This window comes from Pithys albifrons, chromosome 6 (assembly GCF_047495875.1).
Source record: "Pithys albifrons albifrons isolate INPA30051 chromosome 6, PitAlb_v1, whole genome shotgun sequence".
Taxonomy (NCBI): Eukaryota; Metazoa; Chordata; class Aves; order Passeriformes; family Thamnophilidae; genus Pithys; species Pithys albifrons.
In genome coordinates, this window is record NC_092463.1 from 39,978,122 (window position 1) to 39,998,129 (window position 20,008).

At 47.2% G+C, this 20,008-nt stretch overlaps 2 protein-coding genes across 4 annotated transcripts in view; both read left to right on the plus strand.

The window, feature by feature from the left end:
- CRY2 (cryptochrome circadian regulator 2) overlaps positions 1 to 20,008 on the plus strand; it is an 83,255-nt gene that overhangs the window by 48,176 nt on the left and 15,071 nt on the right. The window contains exons 1-3 of one of the 3 annotated variants that reach the window (XM_071558448.1): positions 10,726 to 10,765; positions 15,953 to 16,061; positions 19,765 to 19,907. In XM_071558448.1, the coding sequence (XP_071414549.1) occupies positions 10,758 to 10,765; positions 15,953 to 16,061; positions 19,765 to 19,907 (260 nt within the window). In that variant the 5' untranslated portion in view covers positions 10,726 to 10,757. Of the gene's footprint in view, positions 1 to 10,725; positions 10,766 to 12,901; positions 13,136 to 15,952; positions 16,062 to 19,764; positions 19,908 to 20,008 lie in introns of those variants that run through there. The other 2 variants (XM_071558446.1, XM_071558447.1) reach the window with 2 other exon arrangements.
- On the plus strand, positions 8,422 to 12,140 carry SLC35C1 (solute carrier family 35 member C1). The gene is made up of 2 exons (XM_071558449.1): positions 8,422 to 9,010; positions 10,709 to 12,140. The coding sequence occupies exons 1-2, from the start codon at positions 8,467 to 8,469 to the stop codon at positions 11,266 to 11,268; spliced, it is 1,104 nt and encodes a 367-aa protein (XP_071414550.1). The 5' UTR covers positions 8,422 to 8,466; the 3' UTR covers positions 11,269 to 12,140.

The window sequence follows — 20,008 nt, forward strand, 5'->3', positions numbered from 1 at the left end:
TGGGAGTCAGGAGGCAGAGGTATCTATCACTTCCTCCCTGGCAGGCTGATACAGGCACACAAATTTGGCCAGTTCCCCAGAGCATCATCTGGTCTCCAGCAGATCTGAGGGCCCAGAAGTGCTGGGGGGGAGCAGGCAGAGAAATTGTATGGAAGAGACCTGGAGAGGAATCAAGCTCCTGACTCCACTCTACCCTGTCCTCTGTGATCTGCGGATAAGAAGACCCCCAGCACAATGAGGTTCACGTCTCAGTCCAAAGGCATAGTACATTTTTAAATGTCCCATCAAGGCATTCAATAGAGGATGAGTTGCAAAATGGCTGCAGTCCACAAGGGAAAAGCTGGCTATTTTAAGATACTTCTACATCATTTACCTCCAAAACAAAGGATAATCCATGGAAATGATATTTGCTTTTTACATAGAACCTACACAAACATAATTTTGCATACATAAAAACTACTGTCTCTGTACTCAGTAAATCTGGGATCTTAGCACAGCCCTGGGAAGTGCTGGGTGGCTTTTGGTGATGCCTAGCATGACTCTGCGGAAAAAGACATACAAGCAAGGACATTCACAACCCTGTCACCAGGTGCCTGTTTCACTGAATCCCTTTTCTGCATAAAGCCAGAGAGGCTGGCCCAAACGGTGGAAATGAGTTCAATCAGATGCCCTGGCATGGACTCATCCCCATCCCAGGTAGCTGGGTCTCTGCATCAGCCACTCCCTGCAGGGAGGAATGGCTGCCGGGGTGGCTGAAGGGACCACTCCCTCTGAGGGACATGGAAACTAAATGATTAGGGGGCTCAGATGGTGCAGCCAGGAAGACTGTTAAAGGCCTCATAAATAAGAGCCCATGTAGACAGCAGGTACTGTGGGCTTTATAGGCCTATAAAACACCCTGAGCTGCCATGGAGGCTGGAAGGGATGGGTAGGAAATCTAATTTCACAGGATTTAAAGCAGGTGAGAGAGATATAAATGTGTGTTTTTAATAGTAATTAATGCTGCCATTCAGAAGCACTTAAGCACTGGGTTCAGAGCATTACCAAGGGCTTGCCTCATAAATCACAGCCCACTACCTGACCACCCTACTCCTAGGGAGCTGGGCTGCTGCTCCCTCACCTGACCTGGCCATGGCAGTGGGGGCATTTCCAGCTCCAGGCAGAGATCTCAGCATCTCTGTGGCCAGGCTGCTCCCCAGCCATGACAGCAGATTCCTAGCAATCCCTCCAAACTGGGGGCCACTCTGAGGTGGTATCCACCTTTCCCCAAGGTTATCCCCTTTTCTTCACAGCCAGAGGTACAAACCAGCAGATTCTTGACGCCTAGCTCACGTTTTTGCCGTGGGCTGCCAGTTTTCACCCTGCCTTGTTGAGTCATTTCTGTTGCGCAGGCAGTCAGGTCCCAGCCAACTCCTGCCTGGCATGAGTGGAAAGCAAAGGCTACCGCAGCACCCAGGGATGAGGTGGAGAGTGAGGAGTACACAGGAACCATGTAGGAACTGGGTAGTGTATGTAATCCGTGTTGTTTTGTGTCATGCTGTGATTTCTATGATGTCACCCGCGCCTTTATGGTCTGATTCCATACTGTTCTTGGGTGGTGACTGAGGCCAGGTGATTAGAGCAGCCCAGCATGGGCAGCTGGAAATGTGTCCCGTGCCTTAGCAACCCCACGCACCCCAGCAGTCGGAGAGCTCCCAGCACTTGCTGCACGGTTTGCACTCACTCCTGCCTCCCACGGCCGCCAGCGGGCAGGCGAAGCGGGACAGCCAGACCAGGGTCCCCCTCCACCCCAGACCAGCCCTGCCCCAGCCTCGCCCCAGTCCTGCCCAGGTGCGCCCAAGTCCAGCCCCAGGCTTGCCCCAGCCCTGCCTGGGAAGGCTCCAACCGTGTGCCAACCCTGCCCTCTAGTGTTACTTCTGCCACAGCCACACCTTACAACGCAGATCATTCTCCCAGCATCGCTGTTACAGATGTTAAGCAGGGGGAACTCAGATGTGACTGCTTCAGGCAAAGCTTGACTTTCACGCCGGGGGAGCAGGGCAGGGGAAGGACCCAGGCTCAGAGATTTGCCACGGTGATACTGTAATTTGGGTTGGAAGGAACTTGCTATTGTCTTCACCTCCAGTTTCTGCCCAAGGTCAAAGCAGATTCCCACTTTTTCCACAGTCGAGGGAAAATCCGCAGGAGGCCAGCAAAGGACCAGACAACTAGGAGAAACCTTCATTAACTATTTCTTATGTTAATGACCACTGGGAGGGAGTGGTCCCCTCAGTCAGGCCGTTCCTCCCTGCAGGGAGTGGGTGATGCAGACCCCCAGCTACCCGGGATGGGAGTGTGGCCATGCCAGGTCATCCTGCTTAAACCAGTTTCCACCATTTGGCCCAGCCTATTTCTAACCACTTATGCACAATGAAACTATTCAGGCTGGAGATTCAGCATGCCCCAGACACAGAGAGAGTCTGAAAGGTGGCCAAGTTTATTAGCTGATGGGGCATCTGCACTGCTTCCAGAAACAACTCAGGTCTGAAAAGCCCAAGACTGTTTTGATGTGGCAGAGCCCTTGTGGAAGTCCTATTGGACCTCACTGCCTCTCTACAGAGCTGAGTCAGCATGACTGCTCCAGGGGCCTGGAACCAGCTGTGATATGCAGGTAATGCTGGTTTTGATCCAGTTTCAAAGCTGGTTTGGATCCAGCTGGGAGATAGCCCCTTCTGGGCTGAGCTTCAGCAGATTCTGCATGAGACCCCATGTTCTAGGGTCCAGAAAGGTGTCTGAGATGGGTGTACCTGGATCCAAGCACTTTCCAGCCGGGGCCACCAAGTTGCTGAAGGACAGTATGTGAAGCAGGCACCACAGCATTTTTGCAGCAGCTGTCTGGGACAGCAAAGCTAGCACAGAACTACAGTTAATAAATCCACCTAGACCAAAAATACTCATATTCTGCAGTGACATTGGGCTGCCTCTGCACTGGACTCCCCTGGTGATCCATGTTTTTCCATGATGACACTGCAACAACATCTATTATCCTGTACAGTGGAGACCTACTGCAGCACTACCCTGCCAAAGCCATTTCTCCTATGAACTAGGGGGAGTCTGAAAAGATGCTGTATTGTAATAGGAAATACTAGTTCTAGCAACTGGTGTTTATTGAGGACAATACTAAGAGATTACTCTATTCTCTCCCCCTGATTCTTATTTACTACCCTAGCAGAGAGAGACCTGATTCAGCTTTTCTGATCTGATAAGTCAGGCTTAGATTTTGCATTGGCCTTCTCCTGTATTGATTATCAGCAAATACTAAGTAATAGTGTGACCTGTTGTTATCAGGCAATCTCTTCAGTTCAAACTTGAAACCTTGAAGGCTCAAGCTAGTTTTGCTGAGATACAGAGTAAACCAGAAGAATCACCAGTAGGTTCAGTGAAGTAATACTCCTATCACAGGTGAGCACTCCTGGGTTGTTGATCCCTGCTTGAGCACCATTGTGGCACCACGCTGCCTGTACGTAGTCTGAGCATACACACAGACATGCATATGTACAGATATACATACACTTTCATGTATGTTTGTAGCTATGTGTGTGTCTACACATATATAAAGTTAGATTGATGTCTTGACTTGTAAGCTCCCTACTTTATAAATGTCAGCACCAAGGATGATTCTATTAACTGGAAATCAGATACCTATACTTGCAAGGAACAATAAATTCTGAAATACTCTGGAATGACCTCACTGCTGACCTGATTTCTTCCCATATTCCATTCCACATAATGGGATGAGTCCTATCTCTAACTCCAAAGGCCTCTTCCTGAAGACCCAGAAACAAAATTGGCAATGTTTTCCACTTCTTCATTTGTAATTCTGTATGACTTACAGAGGGCCTATTCCTACAATAACACACCGGTTGATATGTCCAGGTCTCTTGTGTGGCCAGGAAATGCAATTTATGCTGTCTCACCACTGTGTTTGATGTACATCCCAAAGTCTATTGCTGTTTATTCAGCTGGGTAGCCAGTTATCAACTGATTTGCATACTTTCAAGTAGGTCACCTAATTTAAGGGGAAAGGGGAGAGCTCTCCGATTGGACGAACAGCACTTGTAATATTTTAAAGGGTTTTCTGTTCACACAGGAAAGGATTAAATAAGCTAGAAGAGTGCATGTATGTGTGTGTGCATGCCAGCAGCAGACGGGGTTTCAGACATTACAGACACCGGCAGCAGCAAAAGTGCCTCACAAGACATGAAGGCAAGGACACTACCAGCCAGATTTCCCAATATGAGGAACCCGTCAAAGCTGCTTATTTTCCAGCCTCAGTCTTCCACTAGTGATAATTGTTTATTTTGCAAGCACTCAGGGAACATAAAGCAGCACACTACTAAGCCAGAAATAATCCTGTGCTGGCTCCTCACAATATTTGCTACTGTGTTAATACACATCCAGGCAGCAGGGCAGGAAAATATTGAGGTCTTGTCTGCATAAGGAAGCAAATCGTTACTGTGGTAGCATAATAATGATATCTTCTGTAAGGAAGTTAAAGTTATTTATCTTCTCAAAAAACTAGGTAAAAAGGTAATTTCAATCTGCCTGTAAGCTCTTACTTGTAAAAAAAATCATCAAAGCTGTAACAAGACCCAGAAGTTGAAAACTTGAACCAGGCAATGCCAAGCATGAAAAGGAGTGTGCGTTATTTAGTGGGAAAAAATCAGCCTCCAGAATAACACTGCTAGTGCCCTATGGAATTCAGTCTCCATGGAAGTATTTTTAATCAAAATGGATTTTTTTTCATAAAATATCAGCTTTAGTTCAAGCGGGAGTTAGTTCAGGGAAGCCTGAGAGTGGTGCTGTGCAGCATGCCTGGCTGCATTGTCTCAACAGCTTCAATTAGCATTATAACTTCTTCGTTACTACCTTTACTCAGAAATTTCTAAATCCCCTACAAATTTAAACCACCGTTCCCCCAAAGCGAAGATCCTTGTGAGGCAGGTAGGCAGGCACAGCTATGCAGAGTAACTCTGCCAGTCAGTTTTTGTCCCTTGGAAAGCCTCTATTCAAAGCACTTGTCACAACCATGCTGTAGAAAAACTCTGCCTAGGGAGATTGACCAGCATAACTATCACAGAACTACCTGATTATTTCAGAATAAATCACTTTTATTTTGGAATACACTGTCAGCACCATGGAGTTATATTGGCAGAGCTGAGAGAGCTATTCTGGTCAATTCTCCCACGTAAACGTGCCATACATGTGTGATACGGCTGTAGAATAATCCCCCAGGAGAAGCAATCAACATTTTATTGATTGGGATATTTCAAACTTCTGCAGGACAAAGCAATCTTCTGTGCACTGAATGAGCAGAGAAGATGGAATTGAAGTCTGGTTTTTTTGCCACCTCCAGCTTCTGTGTTTAGTTTAGAGAAGGCACTTTGAACAACACCAGCAAGTGGCAGAGAGGGGGGAAAATCATCTATATCTGGCTCTGATTCTGCCAGAGGCACTATCATTCTTGCAACATTAGTGGGGCCAGTTCTGTGCAAGCTAGTCATGCCATGATGATGGTGAGTGGTGTAAGAGGTTATTTCATTGAAATTCAAGACAAATGTACAATGCTGAAGCCACAGGTATGTAACAGGCCATGGGGACCTCTAGAACCAACGCAGTGCCCCACATCCAGGCTGTTTGCTTTCTTCTTCTTCTTCCCTGGACCATGCCATTTATGGGAGGACTGCTGGACCAGGCACAGGAAGAAGGTAAACAGAAAGGGCCACAGGATAGGAAGCTTGCAATGAACTAGTGCTAGCTGCACTTCTACCAGCAGAATCAAAGCATAGCTGAGCTAGAGGGGACACCGATCGATCATTTCAATAGCAGCTTTCCCTGCCTGAATGCCAGCTCCTCTGCAGAGTCATGACCTCTGCTGTTTCCATGGCAGGAGCTGCAGGCCTGCATCCATGGAATCTCACACCACATGTCAGCTCAGGCAAGCACCATGTATGCAGGCATTCCTGACTGCAGGCAGGCAGAGAGGGGAGGTTGGTGAGGTGAGCAGGCAAAACTCACTTGGGGTTGCAAGGGCTCTACCAGGAGCTCATCATAAGATGCAGGGATGAGAGATGGTGCCCAGCACACACAGAGAATTTTCCATCACCCTGCAGAGCATTTGGACAACCCAAAGCAAGCACACAGGCACTAACTTTTTCTGTCCAGAGGCAATGTGATTTCCATCAGCACCCATAGGCTGTTTAAAGAGGAAGGGCTGCGAGGAAAAGCAGCATCTTTTACAAAACCAATGCAGCTGATGCAGGTGGGAGAAAAAAATAACCAATTGTGCCTTCAGAGATTTGAGAAAAGCACGTTATGCCTGAAATATTTTCCAGCCGCATCAATTGCTCTAATTAAATACATAATTTTTCTCTCCACAACCCCTACTATCCTTCTGTCCTTCACAACTGTAAGAGCATAGACTACTCTGTGGGCAATTAAACCTGCTGGCCTTGCCTCCAAAGTCCTCTTAATTATGTCCTCTACAATTTGCTGGGCCCCAGAACATTGCAGACCAGACACTTTGCAGCAGTCTCAGCTGAAATAAGGAGTGGGGGATCATACTGACCAATGGTTGACACAGAGCTCACTGCTGCCTCCCCCGCCACATGGAATCTGTCATTAATTTTAGTTTATTTCATCCTTTTCAGCAGTTTGAAATCACAGCATGTTAGAATTTGGTATTGAAAAGGCTTTGTTGTTATAAAGCACCATTAAGAGAAGGTGGGATGTTTTGACATGTGAGTATGGGCAGATGTGTCTTTTATACCTGGAATGATGATGTGGGACTGTGGGGTAACTGTTTTAGCATGAGAATGTGTGCAGCTTATCCCAGTACCCAGGTAACCTTGTAAGTAGTTACCCCCTGTATTGTTTGCAATGTAGCAAGGTAGTGCAGAGTTCAGCACAGGCTGCACATCAGTACCAGAGAGGTTAGTAGCATTGGCAGACACATTTTCCTGGTTAGATTTCAAAGTTACCACTGCAGGAAGGGGAACTAGGCAGCCAACACTTCCCTATGCTGTCCTTATGAGCTGTTTGCACAACATCACCATGCCTATCTCATTTGGGTCATATCGGGAAGGTTTTATTTACCGTAAAAATGCAAATCTTATTTCTGTACAGAAGGCTTAGGCAGCAGAGCACAGACTTGTGCTTTGTGTGGGTTGTGGACAAAAACTGTATTAGCAAACCTGTGCATGTTCAACACCCAGATCCCACTTGCTGCAACCAGCACACAAAGGATGCTGACACGTGCCAGCAGATCAGTGCTGTTCCCAACACAGGGATCACTACCAGTCCCTCCTGTCGATCACTGCCCAGCATGGACTCAGTGCTGCTGACCACTAAGGACCATGAGTGGGCAGCCCCTTCCCAGGTTTCCTGTGAGGCCCCTCACTTCTGGCTGGGGGGGGGGACTGGAGGCCATGTGGGGGAATTGTTCCTTGCTAAACTGCCCCAGTCGCTGCCAGTTCCTGTTGTCCAAAGTAGGTTCTTTCACCCCATGTGCAAGAGGCCAACCCACACAGAGTCGAGGTAACTGACTCATTTCCAGTTGTGTGCAGAAAGGGTGCTTGGGTGGCAAATCCACAAAGCCAACACCACGACTACCAAAACTTTTCACCATTTTAACAAATGTTTCACTATTGAACAAAGGTAGTTCATTGGCCACAGGTTACCTAGTTTTTTATTAATTAGCATTCTATCTTATATTGGTTAATACTAATTAGTCTGCATGGTCAGTCTATCTCTTCTTTTGGGTCAATGAGCTTCTTGAGTTGGCAGCCAAGATTTCACCCTTTTACCCAGTTGGAGCTGATGCAGCACAGTTGCTGAGTTGTCTTGGTTAGTTTCTTCCTCATCTTGGGGATTCTGCCAAATGTCCTTGTGTCTCATAAATTCTGCATTCTTTGTGTCCACTATCAGTGGCACATCCTTCTTCCCAAACTTTGTTAGCCTGCCCCTAGGTCTGAGATCCCTGGAATATGTCGAGCTCTAAGCCTTAACAAGTGATTTGTCTTTCTAACAGCTGGGTCACTCGGAGCTGGCTTGTTCGCTGCTATCTGTTTCACGGATTAAACTTCCTTTCTTTTTGAATAGGCTTGGAAGTATACAAGCAGCCAGCACTAAAGAGCATCCTTTTCTACAGGCCATTTTCACACCCCCCACATTGGCACCCCCCGCGCTGACCCCGCCGCGTAGCCCGAGGCGAGGCGGGGCGGGGAGGGGCGGGGCGGGGGTCGGGCCGGGCCCTCCCAGACATGGCGCCGCGGCCGAGGAGGCGCCGAGCGGCGCCCGCGGGGCGTGAATAAAGGGCGGCGGGTGGGGCAGCGGCGCTGCGGGCCGCGCGGGGCGGGGCCGGGCCGGGCCGGGCGGAAGCGGGAGGCTGGGCGGGGGCCGGTGGCGGTCGCTGAGGACCGGCCCGCCATGAGCAGGGCGCAGCTGACGCGGACGGGGATCCTGCGGATGGCGCTGGGCGGCGGCGGCCCCGATGCGCTGCTGCCGGCGGAGGGCGGCGGGGGCCGGCGGGCGCCCTTCCTGCTGCGGGCGCTGCGCATCGCCGTGGTTGTCTGCCTCTACTGGTTCACCTCCATCGCCATGGTCTTTCTCAACAAATACCTGCTGGACAGCCCGTCGCTGCGTCTCGACGCCCCCCTTTTCGTCACTTTCTTCCAGTGCGCCCTGACGGCCACGCTCTGCCTCGGCCTCAGCCTGGGGGCGGCCTGCGGGCCCCCCTGCTCCGGCCTGCCCGCCCTCCGCCTCGACCCCAAGGTGTCCCGCAGCGTCCTGCCTCTCTCCGCCGTCTTCATCGGCATGGTCACCTCCAACAACCTTTGCCTCAAACACGTCGGCGTGGCCTTCTACAACGTGGGGCGCTCCCTCACCACTGTCTTCAACGTGCTGTTCTCCTACGTGCTCCTCAAGCAGACCACCTCCCTCTACGCCCTCCTGGCCTGCGGAGTTATCATAGGTGAGGGGAAGCAGAAGGGGCTGCATCCATCCCACAGCCAACCCCAGAGAGATGGAGGTGGGGTGTCTTTCCCTTGGGAAGTCATCCCCACCTGCATGGCAGCTCCCTGGTGAGGTAGGGCGGCTCCGGGCCCGTGCCCTGCTCTGCCTCCGGCAACCCACTGCATGTCTGGAGGATGGAGATAACTCGTTGAGAGGAAATCACCCGTACTTGACCATGGTTCCCGTTTTCCTTTGAGCACTAAAACCTCTCTGGCCTCTAATGAAGGTTAACTTGCCTTACCTTCTTTTATCCCCGTTCAGGCCATAAAACAGCAGGTGGTTTTCTCCCTGTTCCCAAGTGCTTGTTCATTATTAACTCTGGTAACAATATGTCAGCACCACTGGGCCCGTACAGTGGAGCCAGCCAATTCAGACAGGCTGATGAATGGTTAGCTGATTAAGCCAAGCATAAAACACCAGCAGAAGATCTCGTTATGTGGTTAGGATGTAGGGCAGAGCATTGACTGGCTTAATGGGGATGCTTTCTAGCCTTTTAATTCCAAAGGCACTGGTAATGCCAAAAGCTATCTTCCACTGGAAGGTCATTTAAGATGCCAAGAATGGTGGAATGTTTATTTCAGTCTGGTTCCAGGTGGACATGTGTTCACTTTGGTGCTTAGGCAAGTGAATGGATTCAGATGAGAATCTCATCTCCATAGAACAGGTGAACAGGAACAGAACTACTATTTTTTCCACTCAAGTGATGCAGGCAGTTGGTTGGCTTTAGTGAATCTTTTGTTTAGGTGTTGCCCAGGACTATACTGTCTTCCAGGCTTACAGGGTTTCTCTACAGCTCCATCCCTCCATCTCCTTTTGGTGTGAGAGCATTGCCACTGTTGCCTAGAGCAGCATAGCTGAGCATCCTCTATGGCCTGACACAAAGCCCTTCCTGTCAGTGCATTGGACCAATTTGTATTTGGGCTTAGTTTAAAGCGTGTTGGCTGCTTTACAGGTAACTTGCCAGACAACCTCCAACGTGAAACAGTTTATGAAAACAGGGTGCAGTGCTCCTTCAGTAGCTCATCTCCCCTTTTATGTTTTGCTTATGAGCTGGATAAGGAGACACAAAGCCTGTAGCTCCTGTTTTGGAGACAGTTAAAGAGTGCATTACCCATCAAAGTTTAATATGTTGAAGATTCTGCACACAATTTCTGAATTGTGATTTTTTTCTTGACCATGCTTCTTAATATTACATCCATGTGTTTACTACCTTTCCATCTTTTCTTACCTGTCTTTTCCTTCCTGTTAAGAACAAAGCCTGTGAGGCTTTTTTTCCCCGCAAACCTTGAAGCATATTTTTTACCCATGTGTCAGTTTGCTGCCTTTTCAATTAAAAAACAATCACAGTCTCCTGAAAACTACCTGTATGCAAAGACTAGCTGGAATAATAGTTTTTAAACTTGTGGTGTCTGCTCAGTGTGGAAATTAGTCCGCAGAGATTGAACTACCTGCACAGTAAATTACCTGTGCTCCCAGAATAAATCTTTCCAGGACACTAGTCCTGACATTTTGTGGGTTCACTTAATAGAAAGGGAAAACCCTTAAGCCTGTCTGTTTGTGCTTGTGATTATTCAGAATAAGGTAGATGATGAATTTCTAGCTATGTTTTGAGTGTTTCAGCAGTTGTTCAGATGATGCCTGATTTGTTTGGTTGCAGGTGGCTTCTGGCTGGGTGTTGACCAGGAAGGAGCAGAGGGCACACTGTCATGGACAGGTATATTCTTTGGGATCTTGGCAAGCCTGTGTGTCTCTCTCAATGCCATCTACACCAAGAAGGTGCTGCCTGTGGTGGATGGTAGCATCTGGCACCTGACCTTCTACAACAACGTCAATGCTTGTGTGCTGTTTTTCCCACTCATGATGCTGCTGGGCGAGTTCCACACCCTCTACCACTTTGACAAACTAGGGAGCCCCAGTTTTTGGGGCGTGATGACCCTGGGGGGAGTGTTTGGCTTCGCCATTGGGTATGTGACTGGACTTCAGATTAAGTTCACTAGCCCACTCACCCACAATGTGTCTGGGACAGCTAAGGCTTGTGCCCAAACAGTGCTGGCTGTTATCTACTTTGAGGACACAAAGAGCTTCTTGTGGTGGACAAGTAACTTGATGGTTTTGGGGGGCTCCTTTGCCTACACATGGGTGAAAGGACTGGAGATGAGAAAGGTACAAGAGGATCCTAATGTCAAAAGCAGTGAAAGAAATGAGACTGGTGTGTAGGCAGCTCCTGCATCTCCATTGTTGTGCCTGAGGGGATAACCTTTGGTGCTCATTGCCTCCTGAGGAGAAGACCAGGAATCAGGAAAAAAATTCACCTGCAAAATGTATGGGGAACTGTGTCAGGAACCAGAGCCAAAGACCTTACTGGATTGTGTTTTATCTATGGCATCTCACCCCTATCAGAGTTGAGAAGAGCATGTGTTACAGAGATCAATTGGGGGGTTTTGTGATTGTTTTTTAAAATGGATGTTGCTATTGACCTAATCTGGGAAATTTGCATCTCTGGGCAGGGGAAGGGAGGGTGGGCTCCTAGCAGACAAAGACTGGAGTGGGAGCTTTATGTAGTTAGGGATCTAGAATTAAGTGAATGAATGCAGTCTGAAGTTATAAAATCCTGAACCTCCAGGTAAGAAAGAGGCAAGTAGCCAGATTGATTGAGTTTGACTTCAGTAAATTGTTCTGCCGTAAAAGGTGTTTGCAACAGCTGTCATTCCTGTTGCCCCATTCAGTGTAGAGGATGGAAATTCCTTCCCTTCTAGCTATGTACAAGTCTTAAGCAACAGCAGTGCCTCCAAATCTCCTTTCTAAAGAGTCAGTATCACATCCTTCCGAGGTTTTTTTCCGTGTTGCTCTGCACCTGGTTTCTCAGTTCAGCAAAGCATGCCAAGACTCAGGAATTAAACTTCTCATTCCCCCTGCATTGCATCCCATGAGGGAGAGCAGACTCGCTTCAGTGGACATTCTCATGGAAGAGTGAGCTCGGCCTCTCCATGACAAGCAGGAGGGGAAAAGTTACTCTGAAGTCCCAGTACACAACATGGAATTCACAACATGTCTCTTTACCCTCTGTGTTGGGGGTAAGTTTGTGTTTGAAAATGGGGTTGTTACTAACTGGGCTTGTTTAGGGATACTTGTTCTATACCTAGTTTGCATCTCCTTTGGTGTTTTGCAGTTTGTCTTTTGGCTTGTTCCTTTTAAACACCCCCATGGCCAGCTCAGCAAATTGTTCAACGCAAAAAATTCTAGGTTTGCTTAGTTGCATCGATCCCTTTGTTTGGAACTTGCTGCTGAGCAGTTAGTTCTGCAGAAATCTCTCCCCCTGCCATCTGGTTCTATGCAATACTCTGTGCAGTGATTTCTCATCCCAGGGGTTAGCAGCAATATCCTGTGGTGAGCTGTGATGTTGCACCAGCTGGCCCCTTCAAACATACGGAGTTATTTGGATAGCGGTCCTGGGCAGTCCATGCCATTGCTTCATACCCTGCCCCATGCATACTACACGGCCATACCTAGAGACTCCATGTCTACACAGAATATGTTCCTGTTTAATTTGAGAGGGTACCAGGTTTCATGACCACAGGTATCTTTTTTGATGCAGGCAGCCATTTGGAATCCTTGAAATATTTTTTTGTAATTATTTTTAATGCTGCCTTGCCCCGGCCGCGCCTGCCGAATGAAGGCGGGGGTCGCTGCCTGGGTGCGGTGGGCGCGGCCCGTGCGGGGCTCAGGGCACGGCGCCCGCCGGCGGCAGTCGCGGCCGCTGGGGGGCGGCAGAGCGGCGCGGGTGCCGCGCGCGCTGTCCCAGCGCGCTGATTGGCTGCCGTGGCGCGCTCCGGTCACGCGGCGGGGCGGGCACAGGCTGCGCGCGGGGGCCACGGCGCCGGGAGGAGGCGGCGGCGATGGCGGCGGCCGCGCTGGGCCCCGCGCCCTCCCTGTGCCGCTCCGTGCACTGGTTCCGCCGCGGGCTGCGGCTCCACGACAACCCGGCGCTGCAGGAGGCGCTACGGGATGCAACGTCCCTCCGCTGCATCTATATCCTGGACCCATGGTTCGCCGCCTCCTCCGCCGTGGGCATCAACCGCTGGCGGTGAGTGGCGCCGGGCCGCGGGTGGGACCGAGCGGCGGCGGGAGCGCTCCCGCGGCACCGCAGCGTTCTGGGCGCGACGTGGGTCGGGCCGCGTCAGCGGTGGTGCCAGCACGCGCTTCCCTGTCCGGTCCGGCCTGACCCGCGCCCCGCTTCCCCGGCCCTCGCCGCGGGAGAGCTGTGCCGTGTCCGCTCGGCCTCACCGCGGTTCTCGCACAGCTGCTACCTGACTGTGGGAGGATGTCTTCAACTTTACGTAATGTCATTAGACTTTCTCCTTACCAGCTGGGCGAATGTATGAGAGCAGCAACCCATGGGGATATTTAGCTTTGGGAGGCGCTGCTCCCTGGACTTAGAGACAAGCGTAAAGAGTCGCCGGAGCTGCGTGGCCGCTCCACGCCTTCCCTCTGCCCTTTGCCTGCCTAGCGCGCGTAGGCACGTGCGCACGCAGCTGCGTGCCTCCCACGCCACACATCTTTACGGAAATATCCATTGGCTGCTGCCAAGAAGGTAGAGAGGAAGATGTGTGTGGGCTTTACCCACTGTCTCCAATTGGAAAAATGTATGGCATGAGTCATGTCTGTGCAGAGAATAAGACCTCATACACCTGTAGCCACTAACATTACATAACGCTGTTGTGTGAGGTCTCAGCTGCCTGAACATTTGGAAACCCAATCCAGATAGGGATTCTCCGTGGCAAGACTCCCCAGCATGCACGTGAAGCAGCTCTCCCCCAGCCCTCACACTACCCCGGGACAACCACCTGGCTAAAGATCCTTTGAGAGCTCTTTAAAATGTTGTGTGGCTGTGCGCTAGGGAGATTGTAGCAACTGACTGCTTCTGCTGGGCACCTTAGCTTCATCTCAAGGAATGGGATAGTACAAGTGATACCTAAGCATTTCTAAAACCCCACATCAGAGGATGACATAAAAATTGTAAATGTGCATAAATTACCTAATGTAGATAGTCAAATGATGAAAAATTGTAGAGTCTGTTACAAATAAGTGTTGTAGGAGCCTGAAGTGCTCTTTCTGTAGACCAGACTTTCTGCAGGCGGCAGAGATGCGTTTCACGTGCTGCTGTTGTTGCTGACTTGTCCTCATTTGGAAAAACCAAAGTGATGCCACAACAGATTGATTCCTGATCTGTTTAATCCTTGTTTGTTTCCACCAGCACTGCAGAGGGAGGGTAGCAGTTAGTGGTCTTCTTGATGTTGTAGTCATGGAATATATGAGGAAGTGACAATTTTAAAATAATGTTTTCTTGGAGGTGTGTGCCTACTTCAGATGTCAGAAACTAGCACCATTGGCTGTTGAGTAAAAATGTATTAGCAAGTTGCTTATGTTGACCAGAGTTCTGTTGGTTCCCACTGTGAGACTTGACTTTGCTTCACTAATTTTTTTTAATGTAAATACTTGTATTCAGAGTCCTGTTCTCCAAAGGCAAATGTTTGTGTTTTACCTAGTTCTCACAAATTTGTCATGTTGAAAATTCCTTGTCATTTAACTGCACAGCATGTATGAGCCATGTAGGACTAATGCTTGTTAAATTTTCAGAAAGTTGATATTCCTATTTAATAGGTGGAATGTGGGCTAGAGGAGTGGTTTTGTTTAGGTTACCTGGACCTGGTTCTTGGTGTTCTGCTCTTTGACAGCGGACCCTTCTTTCCAGGAACCACGTCCTTTTCTCCCTCAGGATTTGCAGAGGGAGCCAGTTCTATCTGTAGGCTGGCACTTCACATTAGGGGCAGTGCAGCTGAGGAGAGTGGAAACCCCCACTTTGAAGTGCAGTTGTAGCTTAGCTTTCCTTAGCTAGGTGTGGTCTTAAAGGAGCTGCTGCAGATCCTCGTGCCTCACAGATCACACTGCAGAGTGAGTGTGTATGCATGAGGAAAAGGGAGAGATTGGCAGGCTCACTTAGAAAGGGTTGCAAATTTGCCAGCAATGCCATGTGCTGAGGAGAGACTAAAGTTTTAAAGCTGATGTCTTTTGCAGAGTTAAATAAAACAATTATGTAGGTGTGGGGGGCACCTGTGTGACTGGGAAAGATTATTTATACATTTAACGTTTTATAGCTTACTGGAGGATCAGTCAGTTAAATGCAGAAAGCACTTACATGGCTCTTTAGAGTTTTGGGGTGACAGGGAATAGGTAAATGCTTTGATGTGCTCTCATCTATGTGCCTTCATGGTGGAAGATGAATTGCAGTTCTCTTTGCAGCTATTCTAAAGACAGATTATTCTTACCTCAGGAGATCTTGGTGCTCAGTCTTGTACTCCTGTTAAGCTAGGAGAGTACATTTCTCTTCTGTGACATAGTGTATTTGTACCCAGAACTGTAAAACTTGCACAGTTCTTGCAGTATTTCATTACATTCTTTGGAGTAGTGCATCAACATTTTTCTACTTCATATGCAAAATCCCTCCTTGACCCAAAACCTGTGAAAGAATGTACAGTAGGGAATTACATGGTTTATACTTTTCTCCATCTTGTAATGTGGAGAGAGCAGCCAGCAGGGATGTTCTCCCAGCTCTGAGGGAGAACATGCGAAGGGGCTTTCAGGAAGAAGAAAATCCTGGAAACCTCTTGCATCTGGACAAGCACAAAAAGCATATGAATGGATGGGAGATGGCTGCTGCTGCAACCTCACAGCAGGTGTTAGACAGACCAGGGATGAATATGAATACTTGTTTTCTGTTTCTTACCTGAATTCCAGTTGGATTTGATGCTGTAGGTTTGCTGGAGTTCCATGCAAATTCTTATTTGCCTTTTTGCAGTAACTGATCTGACTGACACTAACTGCTATTGTTTCTTCTCTGCAGATTTCTTCTCCAGTCCCTGGAAGATCTCGACAACAGTTTAAGGAAACTGAATTCTCGCTTGTTTGTTGTGCGAGGGCAGCCAACAGATGTCTTCCCAAGACTCTTTAAAGTAAGAGAATAATTTTTTGGAGCATAGTGAAGCAAAATTGATGACCTGGTGCTAAACTTGTTTTCACGTACTAATGACTGGAGATTCCCTTGGCATGTCTTTAACTATAACTAATTCTTCACTAAACCATACTTTTTTCTTTGACTACAACTGACTGCTATCCATAAGGGCCAGCTTGGGAGCCAAATCCACTCCTGAGCTCAGATTAGCGAAGAAATGTAATAGTAAAGTGCAACCAAGTATCAGGGTGCTCAAGCTTCTCTTTTGGATGGTGGTCTTGACCCACTGCCTGCAGGGCTGCACTGTAACACACTGACTTTTCTGTGCTGTCCTGCAGTTTTTTACTTGGGAAGTCTGCTGTGTCCTTTACAGACAACTGGAAAAGCACATTGATATTTATGAATTGCAAAGAGGACTTTGAGTTAAAATTTCAAAATTCAGAAGCTTTTATGTTATCTGACCTTCCTTTTCTTCTGTTCAAGGCTGCAGTTCAGTCAGCTCAGCAGCAGAATGTGGCTTGAGTCCAGACTTCCTGCTGATGAACCCTTTAGGATGTGAAATATGCTGTTACCTTGTTGGTCAATGATGGATTAGTGGGATACATTTCCAAACTGCTATGTCAGTGCTACAGATGTCAGGGCTGATAAGAGCATATCCTTGAATATCAAGGCTCCTCAAGCAGTATTGTTCTTCTCTGTCCTGCTCTAAGATTGTATTTCTAATGTCTTTGAAGCTTTTTGACAGGGTCTGCTAGACTGTCAAAACTAAATGAGAAAAACAATTCCCTATAGTCTTATGAGCTGGGTTTGTTGTGTGGAGTGTGCTGTACATCTAGTGGACAGAACTGGTGTCTCCAAAGCCTGCTATAGACCAGCTACTGAGACAGAGAGGTAAACTTGAATCTGTACCCTCCTCCAGTAAATGGTTCTGATGTGTATTTCCTGGAGCAGAATAGTACTGGGGAGGGGAATTGGACTACACAGGTGAGAAAGGGTACTGATACGTGCTTCAGGTTCTGCATCTTAACAAGTTATACAAATTATGTGCTGCTTTTAGCCTTTTCAGAGTCTGGGTTATTTTTGTCTTTTGATCTGCAAATAATTTCTGGCTATTAGTAGTTCATGACCTCTTTATTTTAGTTCATGGTATTCACAGATAATTAAAACTTTGTTGGAGAAAAATGCTTGTTTTGGTTAAAGAACAGAAAGTAGTTGGCAGAGTCTGAGGTTTGGAGAGATGGTTGTGGAATCAGGCAGAGGTGCTTTTTGCTGCAGTCTGTTTTACCTGGGCAGGTGAGCTGATGGATATTTCAGATGTGCTGTTACAGAGCTGAAACACGTAAGAGGCAAGTTTACGCTATTACGTGATAAATCTTTGGCTTTCATGGGGATTCAGGCCTCTGCAGAGCTGCTGAACAGTGAATTAACAGCAGCTTGTGCCTTGCTGTCAGGGAAGGAGAGTTATGTCACATGGTAATGTAACACTTAGACCTAATACAATTTTTGCTCCTGCTGCCAGTAGCTGAGCTGTTGCCACTAACAGTTGCTGCTAAGGCATTAACTGTGCATGGATACTGTTTAGAAGCGTACTTGTTAGCAATGTGTTAACCTTTGCAGAAGTTTTTTGTCTCACTCTGTCTGAACAAATGTCTGTAATTTTACCTCTTCTATCAAAGTGTATTGTTTGTTCACAATCCCTTTCTCGTGTTTTTTTCCCCCAACAGTTTTTCTTTACTATAGGCTAGATGCAGAGAGACAATTCATCAGCCATGCCTTTTCTTTTATGTATCTGCAGCAATTTACTGTCATACAGCTAACAAGTTTTCTGGTTGGTTGTACTCTGTTTCCTGGGTACTACTGTATCACACAGAACAGTGGCCTTCTCAAAACTGTAGGAAATACATGAATTTAAAGTTTTGGACGCCTACCTAAAATTTCTCTAAGCCTTACATGTTCAACAATCCTCTTGTTGAACGTGCCACGATTTTTCACTGGTCCCTTGTCCCATCTGGGTCACCAATCTGTTGCCTAAAATCAAGGGAAAAAAGCTTTTGAGACAATATTAGTATAGATAAAGTAGAGAGCAGTCCTTTAACAAAAGCTTTTCTTTCATTAAAGAACTGCTTGCTACTTTATCTATACTAATATTGTCTCAAAAGGTTTTTTTTCCTCAATTTTAGGCAACAGTTCCATTCCATTCTTCCAAGGCAGTAATATGTATTTCTTCAAAACCGAATCCATCTTTTGCAAGCCTTCCAGCTGATACTGTTTTTCTTCTAAAAGAAAGAGAAGTTTAAAATTAAGGTGATAAATCACACAGGAGCAGGGCAGGGCCTGGAACATATCTGTCTGACCCCTGCTCTGAGTTACGGTGTTACCATGTTCTTACTTTGAAAAATGAGTGGAGGGTCTCTAAGATGGACCTTCAGTGGTACATAACTGGTTTATTTCTCTGTCCTTCCTAAAGCTATTGTTAGGACTAAATCTTCAGGTTTGGGAAATAATGGGACTTGTGCAGTTGTTTTCTGCTTCTGAATCCCTTTCCCCATGTTTGGCATTATTTTTCTTTAGTGAACTAACCAGACTTGTTCTTTGTGCTTTGTTTCTGTTTGGGATGTGGAAAAGCTTCCTGTATTACAACTGACTTAGGCTGCTTCATATGGAGAATATGGTTTGCATCTTAGTTGTGTAGGGTTTTTTTAAGTGTCAATAGATTTCTAGCTGTCTTTGAAGTGTTTGCTAAACAAATCTGTGGGCTGCTGCTCTGCTTGATGGATGTGTTGGGAGGGTCACTGTGGAAACCATGAAACCATTTCTCATAGGATTCATTTTCTGAGGAAAACTAGGCCATAGACTTTGAGAACAATCTGTGCTCTAGAAAAGCCTGGAAGAGGCTGAATGCTATTTCATAAGGCCTGTTCAATTTAATTTTTGAGGGATCTATTAGAAGTATGAAGATCAGAATAGGTGCATGGCTTGACTAGGGTAAACTTTAGGGACTGGAACTAGGTAATCTGTAACCCTTCCAATCCAAACCATTCTATTATTCTAAAATAACTTGAAAAAGGCAGGACTTTAATTTAAATCTGAATTGCAGTATCACACTCTACTGTGCAGACCAGAAAAGTTCACTGAATTGCCATCCTATGTCCTGCATTCCTACTACCCTGTTTCTTGCTCTTTGGATTGGACACTGGTTCCCTAAGATGTGATGTCTTTAAAGACACATTGGGAAAAATTTAGAAAGTATTAGTTTTTCTTAATGATAGTCTCCACTACAAAATGCAAGTTTTTGAGTGAAAATGGTATTGAAAGAACTGTCTGAAATCCTTTCTCTGTAAATGCTGGAACAGGATGGTAGGCTTACTTTGGGACAGCATGTGCAACGAAACAAGGTGTGCAACAAAAGAAAGTGTTTCTAGGCTTGAGGACTGAGCTGAGACTTAAGCAGTAATAGAGAAGAACTCAACCTGCTCTGATATGTTAAACCTGACTTTTGTGAATTTGCATAGCAAATGTGTTTGCTACAGCTAAAATTGTTGATTCTTTGATTATGTTAAATCTGGACTGCTGTTCCTCACAGGAACGTGCTCTAAACTTCCAGGACTTAACAATGCCCAGGAATTCTGAAATTCTTGTTTGTAATTGTGCTGGTTAGAAAGAGTTTTCTGTTTTGACAGCTGGGTGTATTGTGCTTTTTGCAGGAATGGGGAGTCACTCGTCTCACCTTTGAATATGACTCGGAGCCTTTTGGAAAGGAGAGGGATGCAGCTATCATCAAACTGGCCAAGGAGGCTGGCGTGGAAGTGGTGATAGAGAACTCCCACACCCTCTATGACCTGGACAGGTATGGGGATAGCAAAGGCAGAGGTGCTGTCTGGGCTAGGCTGAGATTGTTGTGTCTGGGAAGCCTTCAGTCACCTTCATTACATTGATCAGTCATCCTGT

What these genes read in the sequence shown, in the direction of transcription:
- SLC35C1 (XM_071558449.1), top strand. Translation starts at nt 8,467, where the DNA reads ATGAGCAGGGCGCAGCTGACGCGGACGGGGATCCTGCGGATGGCGCTG. An exon ending in GGCCTGCGGAGTTATCATAG is followed by an intron (nt 9,011 to 10,708) that starts GTGAGGGGAAGC and finishes GTTTGGTTGCAG; the next exon opens with GTGGCTTCTGGCTGGGTGTT.